The sequence below is a fragment of the Heteronotia binoei genome, chromosome 10 (genome assembly GCF_032191835.1).
Source record: "Heteronotia binoei isolate CCM8104 ecotype False Entrance Well chromosome 10, APGP_CSIRO_Hbin_v1, whole genome shotgun sequence".
In the NCBI taxonomy this organism is placed as follows: domain Eukaryota; kingdom Metazoa; phylum Chordata; class Lepidosauria; order Squamata; family Gekkonidae; genus Heteronotia; species Heteronotia binoei.
Window position 1 is genome coordinate 16,187,474 of NC_083232.1, and position 21,364 is coordinate 16,208,837.

Sequence of the window (21,364 nt, forward strand, 5' to 3'; positions counted from 1 at the left end):
GACCTCTTAGTCTCAAACGCGGTTCTTCATCACTACGATGAAAACCTTCCCCTGATCCTGGCTTGCGACGCCTCTCCCTACGGGGTGGGAGCGGTCCTGGGGCACCAACTCCCGGACGGGAGGGAAGTGCCGGTCGCCTATTACTCCAGGACTCTGTCCCCAGCCGAGAGGAACTACGCCCAGATCGATAAAGAGGCCCTGGCGATCGTGGCGGGAGTCCACAAGTTCAACGACTACCTCTACGGTAGGCGCTTCACCATTGCCACGGACCACAAGCCACTCCTCGGCCTCCTAGCCCCCGACCGGCAAACCCCCCAAATCCTTTCACAGAGGGTTTTACGGTGGAACCAGTTCCTGAACTCGTACACCTACACGTTGGTCCACCGCCCAGGGAAAGCAATGGGGCACGCCGATGCCCTCAGCCGCCTGCCGCTGCCCGCCACAGACCCAGATCCCGCCCCGGCCCACGGGGTGATGCTTATAGAGTCCCTCCCCGAGCGCCCACTACACGCCGAAGAGGTGGCTCGAGCTACGGGCAGAGACCGAATCCTAGCGCGGGTCAGGGACTGGGTGGGAAGGGGGTGGCCAGCGGGCAAGGTGGAAGATGCATTCAGGCCATTCACGTCCAGGAAGGACGAGCTATCGACCCACAAGGGGTGCATACTCTGGGGGAGCCGGGTGGTGGTTCCCCCCCCCTTGCGCAGACAGGTGTTGGAAGATCTCCACGAGACCCACCCGGGCATCGTGAGGATGAAAGCCCTGGCCCGGAGTTACGTGTGGTGGCCAGGTATGGACGAGGAAATAGAGGGGTGGGTTAGGAGGTGCCAACCCTGCCAGGAGTCCAGGCCCAATCCGCCGTCCGCCCCGGTCCACAGGTGGGAGTCAAATGGGCGGCCGTGGTCCCGCCTCCATTTAGACTTCGCGGGGCCGCATCAGGGGCAACTCTTCTTTATACTGGTAGATGCTCACACAAAATGGTTGGAGGTGATCCCGGTCGCCTCGACCTCCACCGCAGCAGCCGTCCGGGCACTCAGAAGGGTTCTCTGCACACACGGGATCCCCGACACCCTAGTGACGGACAACGGCACGGCCTTCACCTCCCGGGAATTCCGAGAGTTCACCGAGAGGTACCTGATAAGGCACATAAGATCCGCTCCCTTCCATCCAGCCACCAACGGCCAGGCGGAGCGGATGGTGCGGACCACCAAGGAAGCCTTAGGGCGCATTGTCCAGGGGGATTGGGACCACCGCCTCTCCGCGTTCCTGTTCCACAACAGGATCACCCCAAACCCCACAACTGGTTTCAGCCCCGCCGAGCTGCTCATGGGGAGGAAACTGACCACCCGGTTAGATAGGCTCCACCCGGACAGGGCGCCGGAGGTCCGCGGGTCCCCCGAGGTTCGCGAGGCAGTAAGGGGATTCTTTCCGGGCGACCCGGTGTACGCGAAAAACTTCGCAAGCGGCCCGGAGTGGGTAGCCGGGAGGGTCCTGAGAGTAACCGGCTCCCGATCCTACGAAGTGACCACAGCAGGGGGCCAAGTACTGCGGCGACACATCGATCAGCTGCGCCGCCGCACCCTGCCCGAAGAGCCGGAGGCAGCCGGGATCAGGGAACTGCCGGAAACGGAGTCCCCAGAAGGGGCCCCGCCGACTCAAGAACAGCCCATATACGAGGTCCCCGGGGCCGCGGAACCCGTACCAGAGCCGCTACCCGACCCGGACCATCCACCGCCAGAAACGGAGCCACCCACAGCTGGGTCGGGCTCCACACCAATAGCAACCCCGAGGAGATCAACCCGGGAACGCAGGGCACCAACGTACCTACAGGATTATGTAGTTTAAACTAGGAGGGGAGGAGTGTAGAGTATTGGAATCAGCACAGCGCCGCGCAACCCGAGCCGCCCGCGGGTCGCCTTGCGCAGCGCGGGAAAGCCACCCCAATCAGCTCCAAGGGCGGGAAGTTCAACTGGCCAGGATTGGGCTGGCCAGCAAAGGGGATGTTCCGGGATGCTTGTATATATTAGCGGACCCGACCGCGTGTTAACCAGTTCGGTAGTGTGCTAGCTATTAAATACTTATGCCTTCACCACGACTCGTCTCTCAGTACACTACAGACTGTCAATCCAGCAAGCAGAAGGAGGGGGCTCCTCCAGCTTCAGGGCTACCTGATGTGTCCTTGCTGGGCTCGCAGCCTCTCAGTGTCCTTTGAACACAACTGGCAGCATGGAGGAAGCGGTTCCACCATGCTGGGCACTGCTTGAGAGCCAGGCTCCTGTAGCGTTGTCTTGCCCCCAACACAACTGGCTTTCCTGCAAAAGAGGGTTGCACAGTTGCAGTTACTCACAGAGCCAGTTGGGGATTTTGATGGGCCCTGACCAGATAGTGCCTGGGGCACCCCCTCTCCTCTTCCTTCCACTTGCACACACCCCCTCCCCCAGCTCACCTGCCTGCATTCTCCTCTCCCATTGCTGGGGCCGCCAACCTCCAGATGGAACTGATTAAACACAACCACTGAAATAATGGGAGCACAATGAGTCCCCAAATGTTATATAAACATTTTCCCCACTTTTTAATCTATAACATATAGTAGCAATGTTTACTTGACCATTATTCACCTCCACGCAATAATAGAACACAGTCCCATGAGAAATCCTTGCTTCCATTTCTTGAATAAAGTGAAAAGAGTCACAGTCCTGTCTCTCTTATTCTCCATGTTGGAGCTTTTAGCACACACTCTTTCTTGCTTCCCCCGTGGCGCAGAGTGGTAAAGCAGCAGTACTGCAGTCTGAGCTCTCTGCTCACGACCTGAGTTCTATCCCAGCGAAAGCTGGTTCAGGTAGCCGGCTCGAGGTTGGCTCAGCCTTCCATCCTTCTGAGGTTGGTAAAATGAGTCCTCAGCTTGCTAGGGGGGGGGGAAGTATAAAAGACTGCGGAAGGCAATGGCAAACCACCCTGTAAAAAGTCTGCCGTGAAAACGTTGTGAAAGCAACGTCACCCCAGAGTCAGAAATGACTGGTGCTTGCACAGGGGACCTTTCCTTTCCTTTCCTTTCCTTTCCTTTCCTTTCCTTTCCTTTCCTTTCCTTTCTCCTTTCCTTTCCTTTCTTACTCCCACGGTGAACTTTTTAAAGCAATCCAATGGTCCCATAGGAACCACTAATGATAATTCAACAGGTAAGTCTCTTCTATAGGTACACATGAAGACTGAAATCTACAGCAAACAAACGGACACGCCTTCTGGTAACAGGCAGTTCTGGTACAACTTGCTCGGCATTGTACAAAGACTTGAATCTGTATGTGGAGCTGCAGGGATAAATTTTACACGGGATCTAGGCTTTATCTTGCTATCGGTTTCTTCTTTCCAGTCCTAAAGTTCCCCTGGAGAAAACGGCTGCTTCCATGGCATTCAACCCCGCTGAGGTCCCTCCTCGCTCCAAATTCCATCCTCCCCAGATCCCCCTCCTCCAATCTCCAGGTTTTTCCCAACCCGGGGCTGGCAACCCTACCCACTACCCACCCGTACATCCTCCCCCCAACCCATTCATTCATTTGCCAGACTTCCCAGAGCTCATAACCCCCACACACTGTACTAAGCAATGTGTGCGATCACCCCACCTCAAAGGAAAGGAGGCTGCTAGTTACCTTCATGCTTAAGAGGAGACAGATGGGGAGTAACAACAGGGCCTCAGTTAATTATTCTTAGCATTCCGCAATTAAGGATACATTTACACATCAGTCTCCAGTTCCGACATAAGATGTTGAAGAAGATATTGGATTTATATCCCACCCTATACTCTGAATCTGAGTCTCAGAGTGGTCACAATCTCCTTTACCTTCCCCCCCTCCCCACACACAACAGACATCCTGTGAGGTGGGTGGGGCTGAGAGAGCTCTCCCAGAAACTGCCCATTCAAGGACAACTCCTATGAGAGCTATGGCTGACCCAAGGCCATTCCAGCAGCTGCAAGTGGAGGTGTGGGGAATCAGACCCTGTTCTCCCAGATAAGAGTCTGCGCACTTAACTACTACACCAAACTGGCTCTCATATTTGTTTGCTTCACTGTCTCTCCCCCACGCCCTGAATTAAATCCAGGGCTTTTTTTTTCCTGAAAAAGAGATGCCAGAACTCTCAAGAAGGAAATGAAGCAGAAACACATGGATGCCCTGCATGAGCTTTTAAACTTTTTTTTTTTTTTTTTTAGAATTTTGTTTCCACTAAGAGGTTCTAGAACTCTGTTCCACTGTGTACTTCCAGAAAAAAAAACTTGATTAAAGCCAAACAAATGGTGACCCTACAAACTTAACTTGCTATTCCTGTTTGGTTTGCATCTGGTTCAGGGCTTTTTTGGTAGAAAAAGCCCAGCATTAACTCATTTGCATATTAGGCCACACCCCCTGACGCCAAGCCAGCTGGAACTGCGTTCCTGTGTGTTCCTGCTACAAAAAAGCCCTGCATCTCTTAAAACATTTTATGTTGTATGCTAATTTGCCATTCACCCTATGCCTATAAATATGTATGGACTGGTAAGTTCCATCTCAATGCACCTGAAGAAGTGGACATGTACATGAAAGCTTATCACTTGAATAAAACTTTGTTGGTCTTCAAAGCTGACCGCTGGACTCGAACATGGTTCTGCCGCTGGGAGCATTCATCTCCCTGCACACCCTTCCCCCAGAGTCACTAGGCAGCACATGCAGACATGAGAGAAGGGGGTGGGAGAGTGCACTGCAAGCAGTTGGGCAGCAGGGGAGGTGAGTGGGAGGCAAGAAGAAGATATTGGATTTATATCCCATCCTATACTCTAAATCTCAGAGTCTCAGAGCGGCTCACAATCTCCTTTACCTTCCCCCCCCCACAACAGACACCCTGTGAGGTAGGTGGGGCTGAGAGAGCTCTCACAGCAGCTGCCCTTTCAAGGACAACCTCTGCCAGAGCTATTGCTGACCCAAGGTCATTCCAGCAGGTGCAAGTGGAGGAGTGGGGAATCAAACCCAGTTCTCCCAGATAAGAGTCCGCGCACTTAAACCACTACATCAAACTGGCAAGAGGTGGCAGTGGGCCCCTCCAGAAGACCCAGGCTGTGGCAGCTGCCCCACCTCACCACAAGGCCACCCCAGCTTTGAGTCCCCCCCTCAGGAAAGCAGCAAGTCAAAGACAGATGCTTCCACTGGCAAGATAACCCAAATTCTGCACCAAGGAAAGCCGGATTCTGCAAGCAATGTCAATTAAACACAGTCTGAGTGTCTTAATTTGTGTCTTCAGGTCCCTGAAAGTTGAAGGGGCTAATGGGCTACAAAGGACTCAACCCACCGCTGGTTTTGTAATCTCTCCAGATGCTGCCCGTGCACTTTTTGCAAAAATGAGCTGCATCACAGGGACCAGAGGCTTGTTTCCCCACCTCCAACGAAAGCTAGGAATCTCCTGAGATGCTGAACTTTTCACCCTGTTCTGCAGCTCTATAGGTCACAAGGGTGGCCAATGATAGCTCTCCAGATATTTTTTTTGCCTACAATTCCAATCAGCTCCAGTCATTGGCCTTGCTGGCTGGGGCTGATGGGAGTAGTAGGCAAAAAAAGCATCTGGAGAGCTACCATTGGCCACCCCAGCAATAGGAATAACACTAAGGCTACGAAAGCGCTTGCTCTAATCTGTGCAAAAGGCCAAAAAGCAAAAACCCCCCCAAAAAACCAGCATAATTTTTGTCAAGAAAAACAATACGCTGTAACTTGAATCCCTGCACGGGCTTGTTTCTTTTGAGCAGTTCTGGTGAGATCCTGCTAACTACACCGAGATCTGATTCTGAAGCTCTCCTTCGAACCGCCGCTCAGGCCCCTCTCTGCTCTCTACGATTTCACTTGGCCCGCTTTCAAGAGTGCCTCGGCTGGAGTGAGCAGTCGGCTCCATCCCAAATCCAGCAAACGCAAAGTGCACCTGCCCAAGCAAGAGTCAAGTGTAGCTTGCCAGTCCAGGGGGAACTCAGCAGACACCCAGCGACAGCAGTTGGCTTTTGCGTGACCTTTTGAACCCACAAGGCAGGGCTAGGGAGAGGCGAAAACTAAAAGCCAGAGGCGGTCAAACGTGCTAAATGTAAGAGCCACATAGAATAAATGTCAGGTTTGAGAGCCACAAGAATGAACATCCGATGTTTGAGAGAGAAGGAAGGAAGGAAGGAAGGAAGGAAGGAAGGAAGGAAGGAAGGAAGGAAGGAAGGAAGGAAGGAAGGAAGGAAGGAAGGAAGGAAGGAAGGAAGGAAGGAAGGAAGGAAGGAAGGAAGGAAGGAAGGAAGGAAGGAAGGAAATAGAGGGAGGGGGAAAGAAAGCACCATTAACTTTAAATGCATTCTCCAGGCTGCTGGCTGGCTTGGCTTACACAAGTTTGAAAGAGAGAAATGCCTTCTCCAGTGGGGTGTTGGGGGTTTCAAAAGCCGCACAATATGTGTGAAAGAGCCACACATATTTCCCGAGCCACAGTTCCCCCACCACCACCACTATAAACTATCACAGGCTCAAAGGGCTGTGTGAACGGAACCCTTCTCATTCAGGATTCATTTCAGGTTCCACTTGTGAACGTGAGAACGAGAATCTTTCTGCAGCTCTCGTGTGCCAAAATGTGGGCTTCTCCAGATGTTCTCCCAGCTGTAGCGTGCAGAACGAAGGCCCTTCAGGACGTGCTTGATGACAAGTTCACCAGAGGACAACTCCTGCTCAACCTTGCCTCTGTGTCATTCAACCTATCCCTGAACAGATGGCATTCTTTAAAGGGCAGAGCTATTAGTCTCAACTTGGCCGGAAGGGCATCTGCTCGGCACGTAGAAACTCCCAGGTTCCATCCCCAGCACCTCCGATGAAAAAGATCAGGTAGTCGGTGATGTGACAGGTCTCTCTCTCTACCTGAGACCCTGGAGCGCTCCTCCTAGCCTGAGGAAACAATACCGATTTTGATGCCCCCCCCCGGGTCTGATTCACCGTAACGCACCTTCCTGCGTTCCTGTGTCTTCAAGCATGACTGCTTGTTATAAACCTTGCTCTCCAATGTAAACATGCAGGCAAACCCCGAGTAGTACTGAACCCTTCTTGAGGGATGATAGTCAAGCCCAGCAATCCACGTGACCTGAACGTGCTCGCTACAGCTGTGTCCCATGCCCAGAAACCTCTGAAGTACACAGCGGGGCCTGGGAGGAAAAAGCAGTGCAGGCTCAAAGTGCACTTTCTGTTGTGTGGTGAGTCTTTCTTTCTTTCTTTCTTTCTTTCTTTCTTTCTTTCTTTCTTTCTTTCTTTCTTTCTTTCTTTCTTTCTTTCTTTCTTTCTTTCTTTCTTTCTTTCTTTCTTTCTTTCTTTCCCCCCCCTCCCTCCTTCTCTCAGTTTGGTGTAGTGGTTAAGTGTGTGGACTCTTATCTCGGAGAACTGGGTTTAATTCCCCATTCCTCCACCTGCAGCTGCTGGAATGTTGCAGCTCCTCTCGCAGGAGTTGTCCTTGAAAGGGCAGCATCTGTGAGAGCTCTCTCAGCCCCACCCACCTCAAAGGGTGTCTGTTGCTTGTGTGTGTTAAGATAAAGGAGATTGTGACTTCTCTGAGACTCTGAGATTCGGAGTACAGGGAGGGATATAAATCCAATATCATCTTCTTCTTCGTCTTCTTCTTCATCTTCTCCTTCCTTCCTTCCTTCCTTCCTTCCTTCCTTCCTTCCTTCCTTCCTTCCTTCCTTCCTTCCATACAAGGCTGAACTAATATCCCCCAATTCTCCCTTCCCTCTGCAGATCCCCGCTGGGGTGTTCCCAGCTGGCCAGCTGCTAGGAAAGAGGGCACCTTTTGGGGAAATAAACAGGTGGCCCCAGAAAGTCAGGGCATAAGGACTCAAGTCGATACTCAGACCTGTCCCGAATGCCCAGCAGCTCAGTCCTCAAGCCTGGGAAATCAGAAAAGAGTGCATCTGAGCCTATGCAGAGTTCCCTGGCACCTCCTGCTGAGCAATCAGGCTAAACTCATATAAACACCCAGCGGTGTAACTTTGCTCCTGTGTCCAAGTGTGCACAGAACCAAGATTCAACTCACCTGCCAGCTGAGTCCTACCTCACCTGAAGCACAAGAAGGCAGTAGGCGCAAGGATAAACTGCCAGCTTCTACAGGAGGAATCAGAACCCCTTCAGAAGCTCACAACTGGCCAGGTGCAAGCAGTTGATGGTTTATTTTCTTAACTCAGTGAAGCCAACTGGCAGCTTTGGCCAATCTAAGCAAGGTACCAGCTGCTATTCCTTTACCAGGTCAATGTGACCGAGAGAGAGGAGGTTCAGCTCTCCCAGGTATGTGAAATGTCACTGGTGGAAATGCCCTGTCGTAAGCTCCCTGCCAGCTCCATTGCTAATTTATGCCACCAGCGTAGCAACGCAGCAGGAGTATCAGGAGCTGCAACATTCTCAGGTGCCGCTGGGACTACAAACCTTCCTCTGGAACTCGCGCAATAAAATTACACCTCCACGTGGTTGCACTACACTTGACGTGTTGCGTATTTCTGTACACAGAAAACTATACCATAAGACACTACCATAAGACGCTTCAAAAAGGATATGGACAGAATGGAGTGGGTGCGGAAAAGAGTGACAAAGATGACCAGGGGCTGGAGACCAAGCCCTGTGAGGATAGGCTTGTTGGGGATGTTCTAGGACAGGGGTGGCCAAACTTGCTTAAGAGCCACACAGAATAAACTTCAGATGTTTGAGAGCCACAAGACATGAACGTCAGATGTTTGAGAGAAGGAAGGGAAGGGAGGGAGGAAAACAGATGGAGGAGGGAAGGAGGAGGGAGATGTGGAAAGAAAGCAACTTTAACTTTAAATGCATCTTCCGAACCGGCGGCTGGCTTGGCTTGGTGAAGTGATTTGAAGAGACAAATGCCTTCTCCAAGCTGGCTGACAGGGCAGTGGGGGCTTCAAGAGCTACACATTATGTATGAAAGAGCCATCTGTGGCTCCCAAGCCACAGTTTGGTCATCACTGGACTAGACAGCCTCTGTGGCCCCTTCCCACTCTGTAATTCTATGTAATGGCTGCACACAAGAGGCTAGAACAATCTACATCAGAGATCCCCAATCTAATGCCTGTGGGTGCCATGGCACCTGCCTACATCTCTTCTACCCCCCCCCCACCCCAAGTGTGTTTAGGAAGTGGGTGGGGCCAGCAAGGCTTCCGATGGACTACTGGTGATCTGATTGACTGTACAGATTTTTTAAAATATATTGCTTTGGCAGCAGCTGCCACCACAGCACAAGGATCCGAACTGTGTGACTGAAATGAAGCCATGGCAGCCATTTTGTGGCTGGCTCCCCCTCTTGCGGCAGCCATTTTGTGGCAGCACCCACCACGCCATGTCAGAATGCCAAATGTGCCCACAGGCTCAAAAAGGTCGGAGAGCCCTGATCTACACCCAGATTGCCCACTTCTGATTTGCCTCCTGGGGTCTTCCGATGTACAACACGAGTCCTACTACGGCAGAAAGCCATGTTTTTAAAGCTGTGCTCCAGAGAATAACAGAAGTCTCTTGGGAATTCCTCAATGAGGATACGAAAGAGCGCCTCAATGAAAGACCGCCTGCCTAATCACAGCACACTTTTCCCCACAGTGTGCACTCATGCTCTCCTTTCGGTCAAAGGTGAAGCTTAAGAGACCTGGCCGGTGCCCTGTGTAAATTGATCCCGTGCCCTAGAACACGCCCAAGAGCCCTCGGCAACAAGTCTCATCTGCAGAAGCCTCTTTCAGCAACAGGCTGCAGTGGGAAGGGTCGGCTCTGAGAGCCGGCTGCTCTCTGACGTGAACGGGACCGTGACAGAATGCACAAGGGCATACACAGTTCCGATCATCAGGGGATCCTGGCAGAACATTTCTGCCCTCCTGGAATTAAACTTCTGGGTTGTTCATCAGGTGGAAATCATATGAGAGAGGCCACTCCACCGTCCTCAGGGGAAATCTGTACCTTATTCTCCCCCCACCCCCATGAGAATAAAGTCATGGGCTTCTCTCACAATTTATCCTCCCCAGGGCTTTTTTTGTAGCAGGAACTCCTTTGCATATTAAGAAGAAGAAGAAGACTGCAGATTTATACCCTGCCCTTCTCTCTGAATCAGAGACTCAGAGCAGCTTACAATCTCCTATACCTTCTCCCCCCACAACAGACACCCTGCGAGGTGGGTGGGGCTGAGAGAGCTCTCACAGCAGCTGCCCTTTCAAGGACAACTCCTGCGAGAGCTATGGCTAACCCAAGGCCATTCCAGCAGCGGCAAGTGGAGGAGTGGGGAATCAAACCCGGTTCTCACAGATAAGAGTCCACGCACTGAACCACTACACCAAACTGGCTCTCAAGCCACACACTCCTGGTGTAGCCAATCCTCTAAGCGCTTACAGGGCTCTTCGTACAGGACCTACTGTAAACTCCAGCAGGATTGGCTACGTCAGGGATGTGTGGCCTAATATGCAAAGGTGTTCCTGCTACAAAAAAAACCCCTGCATATGAAAGGCCCCTCTGCCATCCCCAAGGAAAATCTGCGCTGTCGTCTCCCCCCATGTAAATAAAGTCATGGTTTTCTCTCGCAATTTATCTCTCCCCCTGTGCATACAACTGCTAAAAAGCATTTATTGCACAGGAACAGGTTGGATTGGATTCCCTTTGGCGAGAGCCCAAAATCCTGGGTCTCTTTGGGACAATTGATCATTTTACTAACTGATTGTGTATACAGATATGTACACAGAGCAGAAACGTGGGAAAGGGAAGAGACAATTACTGATTCATGGCATTTGTTCCCGAGCTTTCTGCTAATGGAAACCGTTCAATCAAGAGAGCTTGAAAGAATATTTGAAAATGTTTAAAAGAATTATGTGGGTTTTTTTAAAAAGCAAGACCAAATATGTTCTAAAAATAAATAAAATTGAAGAATTGGGGCTCAACACATCGAAACCTGTTTGTGTACTTTCCTTTTGAACACAGAAGGGCGGATGGATTTGAACAGTTAAGCAGCATAATTCAACAGCAATGCTAAGTGAACTTTCGTGGAAGTAATCCACGCTGAATCACATGGGATTTACTTCTGAGTAGACCTGCTTAGGATGGTTCCCAGAATGTGAGCTTTTAATCAGAGTGGATGGGCTAAGAAAAGGTTTCAGAATCTGAAGGTACTGCAATAATCACGCACTGCTGTGAACACTCTAGAAAATCTGGAAATATGTGGGAAGTAACAGGTATACTTGAGAAGCACACTGGAGTAAGCACTCAAAAAACCTGCTTGTAGTGCTACCTGACCCAGCCCTCAAACATACCAAGTAGTAATAAAAAGAAATGTACTCTGAGCATGTCCAGAGTATCTTTATTTCACCACTGCCTGAAAGCATTCCCAAGGTTGCATGGAAAGACTTACAGGCCAGCTTGAACTCTGGCATCTATCAGCCAGTGTGGTGTAGCGGTTAAGAGCGGTGGGCACTCATCTGAGATACTGGGTTTGACTCCCCACTCCTTCACATGCAGCCAGCTGGGTGACCTTGGGCCAGCCACAAGTTCTCTCAGAACTCTCTCAGCCCCACCTACCTCACAGGGTGTCTGTTGTGGGGAAAGGAAAAGAGAGTGATTGTAAGCTGCTCCAAGGCTCCTTTGGGTAGTGAAGGGTAGGGTATAAAAACTAACTCCTCCTCCTCCTTCCTCTTCCTCCTCCTCCTTGGAAATTACATATTGCCTGTATTTGGTCACTCATCCCCACAGTATCACTAATGCTTAGTCACTGAAAAACTCACACCGCTAACCAACCAGTCGACCACATCTGCAAATCCTTGGAGAACACAACTCAATTGTGGCCTGATTCTGTACGTCGCCTAAAAGGTCAGGTGAGGACTCCAGGTTTGTCATGATATGATCACAGCCGGCTAACTCACCAACAGCGGCCACAGTTCGACGCATCTGCACAAAAAAAACATTCGCACAAGGCTGTAGCGTGACGCAGCAACAAATGGAGGTGGTGCGCCACAAGGAATAACTCATTTCTGCAACACCGTCAAAGCGTTTTTGGCCACAACCAAGCCAGGTGAATGTTCGCAACCCTCCATGTTGAAGCTGAGCAGAGCATTCCAATGAGCATCATAGTATGGACCAACATTACTCCTCTGTTTGTGCTGCAAGAGTCCCTGGATGCCGCTCGCACACAGCTGTAGGCATCAGAGAATCTGCAGTTCATCAGTCCTACAAAATGGCATATGAACATAGGAAGCTGCCTTCTACTGAATCAGACAATCGGTCCATCAAAGTCAGTATTGTCTACTCAGACTGGCAGTGGCTCTCCAGGGTCTCAAACTCATACCTCCGTGCCTGGACCCTTTTTAGTTGGAGATGCCGGGGATTGAACCTGGGACCTTCTGCTTACCAAGCAGATGCTCTACCACTGAGCCACCATCCCTCCCGCATCCACAGGAACAAGCTGAGAAGAGGCTTTCTCGGGCCAGAGAATAACGAAGCCCTTGGCCAATCCTCGGGATACTCTTGTAGCCACGGTTTAAAGAAAAGACCCACTACACCAAGAAAGCATCATAACTTTCCAAGAATCAAAAAAAACTTTCCAAGAATCTGGGTCTCTCGATTACTTACGTCACACCCCACCACACGCATGCACCTTTCCATGCACCTACGAGGGGAGAACTTTCTTCAGTGCTCATGTTATAAATGCTACAACACAAATGGAAAGAGGGATGCAATTTTATTCACAGCATTTATCAGCTTTCAACGGCAGGAATCCATTTTAATTTTCCTTTGCCCGGGGGACAGACTTGGACTCTGCAGCCGCACTGAACTGCTACGCATAGCATAGCCATAATCAAAATCCACAGGGATTCAAGGCATCCATGCTCCCAGTTGCTGCCAAAAGGGGAACCCACCCCAGGTTTCGCCTACCTAACAGGCCATGAGGTTCCGATTTGCGCCTCTCGGAGCTCCTGCCTTGGTCCTTTCGCTTCTTGCTCCCTCGAAGACTGCCAAATCGCTTCATGGGTTACGGCAGGCGAAGGCTCCAACAGCCGTCAGTCATGCCCCCGTATCCGGGAGCAAATATGATCCACAAGTGGGGTGGAGGGGAGGCCTGGGGAGATACGTCAACTAAATTTGTCAACACGGAGCGGTGGCAAGGAATGGGGGAAAGAAAGCTGAGCAAAACGGAGCGAGCCAGCAGATGCGTGTCTAAAACAAGTTAAACCGTCTCCGATTCAGACCTCCGAGCCAAAAGGAATCCAGCCACAGCTGAACTGCAGAAAGTTGTAGCAAGAGGCCCTGGTGATTTTTGCATTCCCAGAGCCCAGCCGCGCTCGACGGTGCCAACATCTGTGGCAATCAGGAACAGCTGAACACCCCATCCAACTCGCAACTGCTGCTTTTATAGCTGCAAGGAGTTGCCAAAGAGAAATGACGCTTCGGAAGCCGATGCAGAATTCCTACAAGCAGATCAGCTGGGCGGTGGCTGGACAGATCAGCCGCTCCCCCTTTTTTTAAGCCAAAGGCTGAATCGGCACAGCAGGCACGAGAACTCTGGTAGGGAACTGCCATGTGCTGTTCAGCGTGAGGTCCCCTTCTTCAAAGCCTGTAAAAGGAAACCGCTCCGGAGCAAACAATTCTTGGCACCCATTGGCTGAAGCGCATTCCCATTATGACATCACGCAACTATTTTGATTCATGCCTCTGAGGTCTTCCATAAGACCGCTTGCTGATGACCGAACCAGAAGAAACAAGCCCCTTCGGGGGACGAACTGCAGGTGGGTCAGGTCTGGGGAAAGCTCAAGAGAGAGGGGGGCATTCTAGATTTCTTCTCTGAACCTATGGAAAAATGCTTCCAATGGAGCTGCCATGGTGTGAGGTTTCCGAGCAGGAGGAAGTTCGGGGATAAGTTCAGGGACAGCGATGGTTGGAGTCCTGATGCTCTCCGAATGCTACAGATAATCCCGGCTTTTTCAGGCTTTCTCGAAATGAAACTGGAAAATAGGCTGCAGAGACCAAAGCTAAGAACCCTTAATTAAAAAGGCACATTTATTCCATATTAAGAGTGCTTTCAGAGGTCATGCAAAACCCATATGGCGGCTCAGCTGCGCTTCCAAGTGGCCCCCCGCTGTGGGCCGATACGGCCCCTTGATCTGTTATTACGTAAGTATTAAACAATTACGTTAATAACGGTCGCAATACTGATAACTAGCACGTAGGCACACGATTTTGAGCAGGCACATGAAGTTGCTTTGCAGAAAAACCGACTCGGTAAAGGAAGCCAGAAATGGGATCTCTGCAGGGGAGGCTCTGGGTTGCCAACCTCCAGGTGAGGCCTGGAGACACCCAGCATTGCTACAGGCTACAGAGATCCATTCCTATGGAGAAAAATGGCTTCTTTGGAGGGTGGACTTCACAGTATTATATGCCACTGAGGGTCCCTCCCTTCCCCAAACCCCTCCCTCCACAGGCTCCGCCCCAAAACCTCCAGAGATTTCCCAAAATCCTCCTGTGGCAGGAGATTCCTGCCAATAACTTTCGTTGCCCATCGTTGCTCTCAGCATTGGTGGGAGGGAAATGTTTTAAAAAAACACTAGCATTAAAGGCAGCGTGATGTCACTTCCAGGAAAAACCCAGAAGCGACATCATGTTACTCTAGGAATTGCCAGAAACTCTATGGTTTTACTACAGAGTTTCCAGCGATTCCTACATCAACGTTACACTGCTTCCTTTTCTCCCCAGAAGTACTGTAATGCTTGCATGCAATGGTGGCACACTGACATATCCTCACCCCCACAACTCCTGCCACCTGCCAAACGTGGCCCGGCTACCCTAGATCTGAACCAGCATTTCCCCACTTCATACCTGCCCCAGTAACCAAACTATACACACAGAGCTCTTTTTCTAGCAGAAGCTTCTCTGCATATAAGGCCACGCCCCCTGCTGTAGCCAATCCTCCTGGAGCCTGTACTGAGAGCCCTCTAAGCTCTTGGAGGATTGGCTACATCAGCGGGGCGTGGCCTAATATGCAGAGGAGCTCCTGCTAGAAAATACATACACCCAGGGGTGGAATTCTAGCAGGAGCTCCTTTGCATATTTGCACACCCCTGATATAGCCAATCCTCCAAGAGCTCTGGCCGCTCTGAGACTCTGAGATTTAGAGTATAGGGTGGGATATAAATCCAATATCATCTTCTTCACCTGCATGAGCAGCAGCTTTGGAAGAGAAAGGAGTTTGCATTAGGTGAAAAAGCATGTAAAGAAAGGATTCCCACCCCCCAGTAACTTTTGCCTGGTCTTCAAAGCACCCACTTTTGGCTGCTTTAATATATAAAGAATCCTACCCCTGGATCTCCCACGTCATGTCTGGCTTGACCAGCCCTCTAAGTACAGCTTTTGCTTGCACACAAAAAGCTTTCCTTGCTCATGTAGATTCACAGACAGAGCAATTAAATCGCCAGACAGCAGGGCACAAAGGGCAAACCCTTTCCATTACCGTCTGGGTCTGCTCACAAGTGCCCCAGGGTCAGCAGTCCCCACCCCCCTTCCTGTTTCTTTGTATGTTAAGTGCTGCCCTTGAGTTTCCCCTCCTTGCCCTTCTAGGGTTGCCAGCCTCCAGGTAGTAGCTGGAGATTTCCTGGGATGACAACTGATGAGAGCCAGTTTGATGTAGTGGTTAAGTGTGCCGACTCTTATCTGGGAGAACTGGGTTTGATTTCCACTTACACCAGCTGGAATGGCCTTAGGTCAGTCATAGCTCTCATAGGAGTTGTCCTTGAAAGGACAGCTTCTGGGAGAGCTCTCTCAGCCCCACCTACCTCACAGGGTGTCTGTTGTGGTGGGGGAAGGTAAAGGAGATTGTGACCACTCTGAGATTCAGAGTATAGGGCAAGATATAAATCCAATATCTTCTTCTTCTTCTCCAGGTGACAGAGATCAGTTCCCCTGGAGAAAATGGCGGCTTTGCAAGGCGGACTCCAACTCGCCAGCTCTGGGTGTGACCTAATATGCAAAGGAGTTCTGGCTACAAAAAACCCCATGCAGTTAATTATCTCGTGACTTCAGGGAGGGAACTTGCAAAAACCCAACAGAAATATCTATTTGTTTATTTAGGATTCAGTCGAATTCTTTCTATCCTGCTCTTCCTTCAAGGCGTTCAGGGCACATATCCCTCTCCTCCATTTTATCCTCACAGCAACCCTGTGAGGACGGTTAGGCTGCCTACTGCCACCCTGCAAACTTCAGGACACAATGTGGATTTGAACACACAAGAACACAGTTCCAGCTGGCTTGGTGCCAGGGGGTGTGGCCTAATATGTGAATGAGTTCCTGTTGGACTTTTTCTACAAAATAGCCCTGTGTGGAACCATGGTGATGTCAGGGTGTGTGGCCTAATATACAAACGAGCTCCTGTTGGGCTATTTCTACAAAAAAAGCCCCGTGTGAAATCATGGTGATGTCAGGGGATGTGGCCAATGCAAATTTGTTCCCAATAGGCTTTTCTTAACAACAACAACAAAAAGCCCTACTAAGAACCAAGGCAAAGAGCAAATCAATCCTCAACAAAATTATATCCTCCTAGGCCTGTTGATTTCAGAGGATATAGAAGGGTGTTAATTCTATGGAGGACTGCACTGCAGTAGATTCCTGGCATATTTGACAGACGCTCTGCCATTGCCTTTTTCAAGATGCTAGCTTTTAGCTTCCCTTCACGGCAGTTCTTTCTCATCTCCCTGTGCCCTTGTGACATTCCCCCCCACCCCCAGAGACTCTGTACAGTTTAAAACCCTCAAAATAGAACTCCTTCAGTTCTCAGCCCTCCAGTTCATTGGACACAATGCAGAGGAATCATGCTTTTTTTTGGAGATAGGTCAGTTAACAAGAGCAGCCAAATCCAAAGAAAGTTCAGTCACAGATGGTTAATGATAGGCAAGAACAGGCACAAGTGAGAGAGCACGGTGGATGCAGACAGCATGGGAACATAACCTACTCAGTGATCATTTCTGTGGGGAAACCCTGGACACCACACTGAAGGCTTGGTTTGCACATATCCTAGGGTTGCCAAGTCCACTAGAAAAAGCTGGGGGGTTTGGAGGTGGAGCTAGGAGACTTTGGGGATGGAGCCAGGAGCAGGGTTGTGACAAGCATAATTGAACTCTAAAGGGAGTTCTGGCCATCACATTTTAAGGGACAGCACACCTTTTCAATGCCTTCCCGCTATTGGAAATAATGAAGGATAGGGGCACCTTCTTTTGGGGCGCATAGAATTGGACCTCCTGGTCCAATCTTTTTGAAACAAGGAGGGTCTTTTGAGGAGAGGCACTGGATGCTATGTTGTAAATTTGGTGACTCTACCTCAAAAAACAGCCCCCCTAGAGCCCCAGATACTCACAGATCAATTCTCGATTATACCCTATCAGAACGAATATCCATAGGGAATAATAGAGTACCCAGCAGATAGCCACTGATGGACCTCTGCTCCATATTTTTATCTAAACCCCTCTTGAAGGTGGCCATGCTTGTGGCCGCCACCACCTCCTGTGGCAGTGAATTCCACATGTTAATCACCCTTTGGGTGAAGAAGTACTTCCTTTTATCTGTTTTAACCTGGCTGCTCAGCAATTTCATCGAATGTTCTTGTATTGTGAGAAAGGGAGAAAAGTACCTCTTTCTCTACTTTCTCCATCCCATGCATTATCTTGTAAACCTCTATCATGTCACCCCGCAGTCAACGTTTCTCCAAGCTAAAGAGTCCCAAGCCTTTCTTCATAGGGAAAGTGTTCCAGCCCTTTAATCATTCTAGTTGCCCTTTGTCCAATGCTATAATATCCTTTTTGAGGTGCAGCGACCAGAACTGCACACAGTACTCCAAATGAGACCGCACCATCGATTTATACAGGGGCATTATGATACTGGCTGATTTGTTTTCAATCCCTTCCTAATAATTCCCAGCAAGGCGTTGGCCTTTTTTATTGCAAACGCACACTGTCTTGACATTTTCAGTGAATTATCTACCACGACCCCAAGATCTTTCTCTTGGTCAGTCTCTGCCAGTTCACACCCCATCAACTTGTATTTGTAGCTGAGATTCTTGGCCCCAATGTGCATTACTTTGCACTTGGCCACAGTGAACTGCAACTGCCACGTTGACGCCCACTCACCCAGCCTCAACAGGTTCCTTTGGAGTGCCTCACAACCCTCTCTGGTTCTCACCACCCTGAACAATTTAGTGTCATCCGCAAACTTGGCCACTTCACTGCTTACTCCCAACTCCAAATCATTAATGAACAAGTTAAAGAGCATGGGACCCAGTACCGAGCCCTGCGGCACCCCACTGCTTACCGTCCTCCATTGCGAAGACTTTGGGGGCCCAGCCCGACAAGGTCTCATTTATGCCAGATCTGTCCCTTATAACAAATGAGTCTGACACCCCTGTTCTAGCTGCATAAATAGAGGAATATTGTTGGCCCATATGATGATGCTCATTCCCAGCTGCAGTCTTTCTGTGGTTTCCTCTGTCCTTTCCTTGGACTCTCTCACACTGGCTTTGACCTGATTTTGAGAAAACCTACAGGAACTATGCAAAAATAACAGAATGACACAAACAGACGGTGATATCATGAGGAAGCTGGAGGGAGGACTGCATTTCAGCACCCAAACCACAGAGAAACCTCCCACTGAAAGATCCCCTGCTTTTCACTGAGAAGTTGAAGCTGCTTCTGGACTTTATCATTTCATGTTCCAGATGAGGGGTGATCTGACTAAATGCTTCCTTGTGCTTTTTTTTTTTTTTTTAAAGAACCTTCCTACTCATAGCAAACCCCCCATGTTGGAAAAGAGAATAACCTTCAATGGTAGCCTTCTCCCTGAACAGCTTGCTTTCTGAATGCAGGGAGGCTGAGTTACACTGAGACCGATTTCCCACTAGCGTTATGTTGCTCTCACTCTCCCCTTCTTCATGGGGCTTCCGTCCGATTTCACACTATCTGCCCCAGGGGCTGCAACTCACTCCGCCTCCTTTGCGCAGCAAATAAGATCCTCTAAAAACCAGTTTCTGTTTGCTGTGGGGAAAAGGCGAAGCTGGTTGCAGCCCCGGGGCAGACAGTGTGAAATCCGAGGAAGCCCCACGGAGGAGAGGAGTGTGAGAGCGGCATAACGATAGTGGGAAGTTGGTCCAAGTATCGTTCAATCACATGTGAATGGAAACGCTTTCTCAAAGCGTTCCTTATCCCAGGGAATATACTGTTTGCTCAGCTGAACACATAAGCAAAAGGCAGAGCTAGCAAGCAGGGAGGTTTTTTGTAGAAAAAGCCCAGCAGGGACTTATTTGCCTATTAGGCCACACCTCCTGAGGCCAAGCCAGCCAGAACTGTGGTCCTGCTTTTTTTTTGTTTAAAGCCCTGTTAGCAAGCTGCCCTGAGCCCGCCTCGGTGGGGAGGGCGGGATATAAATCAAATAAATAAATAAATAATAAATATGAGAGTGCTACGGCTCCCTACCCAGGGTATGTTCCTTGTACACAATGCCGTGCACAAGTTGCAGCCTTCACATACTTACCAGGAGAAAAGCTCCACTTAACTCTTATTCTTATTGAATGCTTATTTTCAAGTAATTGTGCTTTGGATTGAGGCAAGCACCTTCTTAACAGCACAAAAAACGGTGCAAAGGAACAGAACAGGGATTTCCAGCGTGGTACCTGTGGGCACCGAGCTGCCCACCAACACCTTTTCTGTCTTTCTAGGAAGCGGGTGGGGCTTGGGAGTGCTTGCGCCCAGCAAGGCTTCTGACTGGCTACTGGAGATTTGATTGGCTCTGCAGATTTTTAAAAAAGGTTGCTTTGGCAGCAGCTGCCACCACAGCACGAGGATTTACACTGTGTTATGAAAGCGAGCTGCGGCAGTCATTTTGTGGCTGGCCCTGCCTCTTGCGGCAGCCATTTTGTTGCTATGCCCACCATGGTTTTGTTGCTATGGCCACCACGGCCTTTTTTGTAGCAGGAACTCCTTTGCATATTAGGCCACCCCCCGCCCCCGATGTAGCCAGTACTCTTGGAGCTTACAGCAGGCCCTGTACAAACAGCCCTGTAAGCTCTTGGAGGATTGGCCACATCAGGGGTGTGTGGCCTGATATGCAAAGGAGTTCCTGCTACAAAAAAAGCCCTGAGAATTCCAAATCTGCCCAAAGGCTCAAAAAACCTGGAGACCCCTGGTCTAGCCGCACTGGCTTTTTCCTCCTCCTGTGTCCCAGAGCACAGAATTAAATGAAGGCGGAGTACAGTGTGGACTCAAGAACAGAGGAAGACAAAATGTGGTACCCTCATTAACGCTGAGTTAGCTGCAAAAAGTTGGGAACAGCTTTGAGAGGGCATGAGAAAAATCGACTGGGGTGAGCAGAAGCACGAAAGAGCGGACAGAGACAAATTGTTCCTCCTAACAGGATTATAAAGGTGCTAGGGAATTCTGATTTTCCACTCCACTGTCACTGTGGCTGAGGATCCCGAGGAAGGTTGTCCGAGGGTCAGGCGGAGAAGTTTTGGCAGGAGGTGCCAAAAATATTTTGGCAAGCGGAAAAGTTGTGCATTTGCTCTAAATCTGAGACTAAATCTCAAGGGCAGAGAAAATCCAAACAGCCCTAATTCCCCCCGCCCTCTACCTTGGGGAAGAGAAAGCAGGAGACCTTTCCAGGGAGACACTTTAATAGTTCCCCTAAATTAGGGTTGCCACCCTCCAGGTAGAAGCTGGAGATCTCCTGGGATTACAACTGATCTCCAGGCAACAGAGATCAGTTCACCTAGAGAAAATGACCACTTTTTTGGGAAGGTGGACTATACAGCATTACACCCCATTGAAGTCCCTCCCCTCCTCAAACCCTGCTCTCCTCAGGTTCCAACCAAACCCAAAATCTTTTGAAAATTATTCTTCCTTCTTTCGACTATGGTTTTTTTTTCTTTTTTAGAGGGTTGTCCCAAAAAAAAAACTGCCATGGACGGAAAAGGTAGCCAAAAGGTTGCCTGCTCCACACAACCTAAAATTTGCCAATGGCCTAATTTGTTAATCTCAAGGGGGATGCTGATAATTCTAGGCGAAAGACTGAGCTGTTTCATCGACACATGATGCTGAATCAGGTGGCAGTAGGGTCTGCCAATCTCCTGGATGATAAATTTCGAAGAACATAAAGAGGCTGCAGAGAGCATTTTGCCAGCCAAATTCAGAAGGCTTTTGCATCTGTTTAGAGAAGAGGTTGAGGCCTGGCTGGCTCCCAATATCAACACTGATTGTAACAAGAGGCTGAAGGAAATAGGAATACTCCTGAGGAAGACTTAGAATCATAGAGTTGGAAGGGACCTCCAGAGTCATCTAGTCCAACCCCCCGCA

General features: G+C 49.9%; 1 protein-coding gene across 4 annotated transcripts in view; it reads right to left on the bottom strand.

Annotated features, from left to right (window-relative positions):
• Positions 1–21,364, bottom strand: part of PRKAG2 (protein kinase AMP-activated non-catalytic subunit gamma 2) — a 345,959-nt gene that overhangs the window by 162,893 nt on the left and 161,702 nt on the right. Inside the window, exon 1 of one of the 4 annotated variants that reach the window (XM_060248012.1) lies at positions 12,918–13,086. The exons of the other annotated variants lie outside the window; for them this stretch is intronic. Within the exon in view, the coding sequence (XP_060103995.1) occupies positions 12,918–13,011 (94 nt within the window). The 5' untranslated portion in view covers positions 13,012–13,086. Of the gene's footprint in view, positions 1–12,917; positions 13,087–21,364 lie in introns of those variants that run through there. 4 annotated transcript variants of the gene reach the window in all.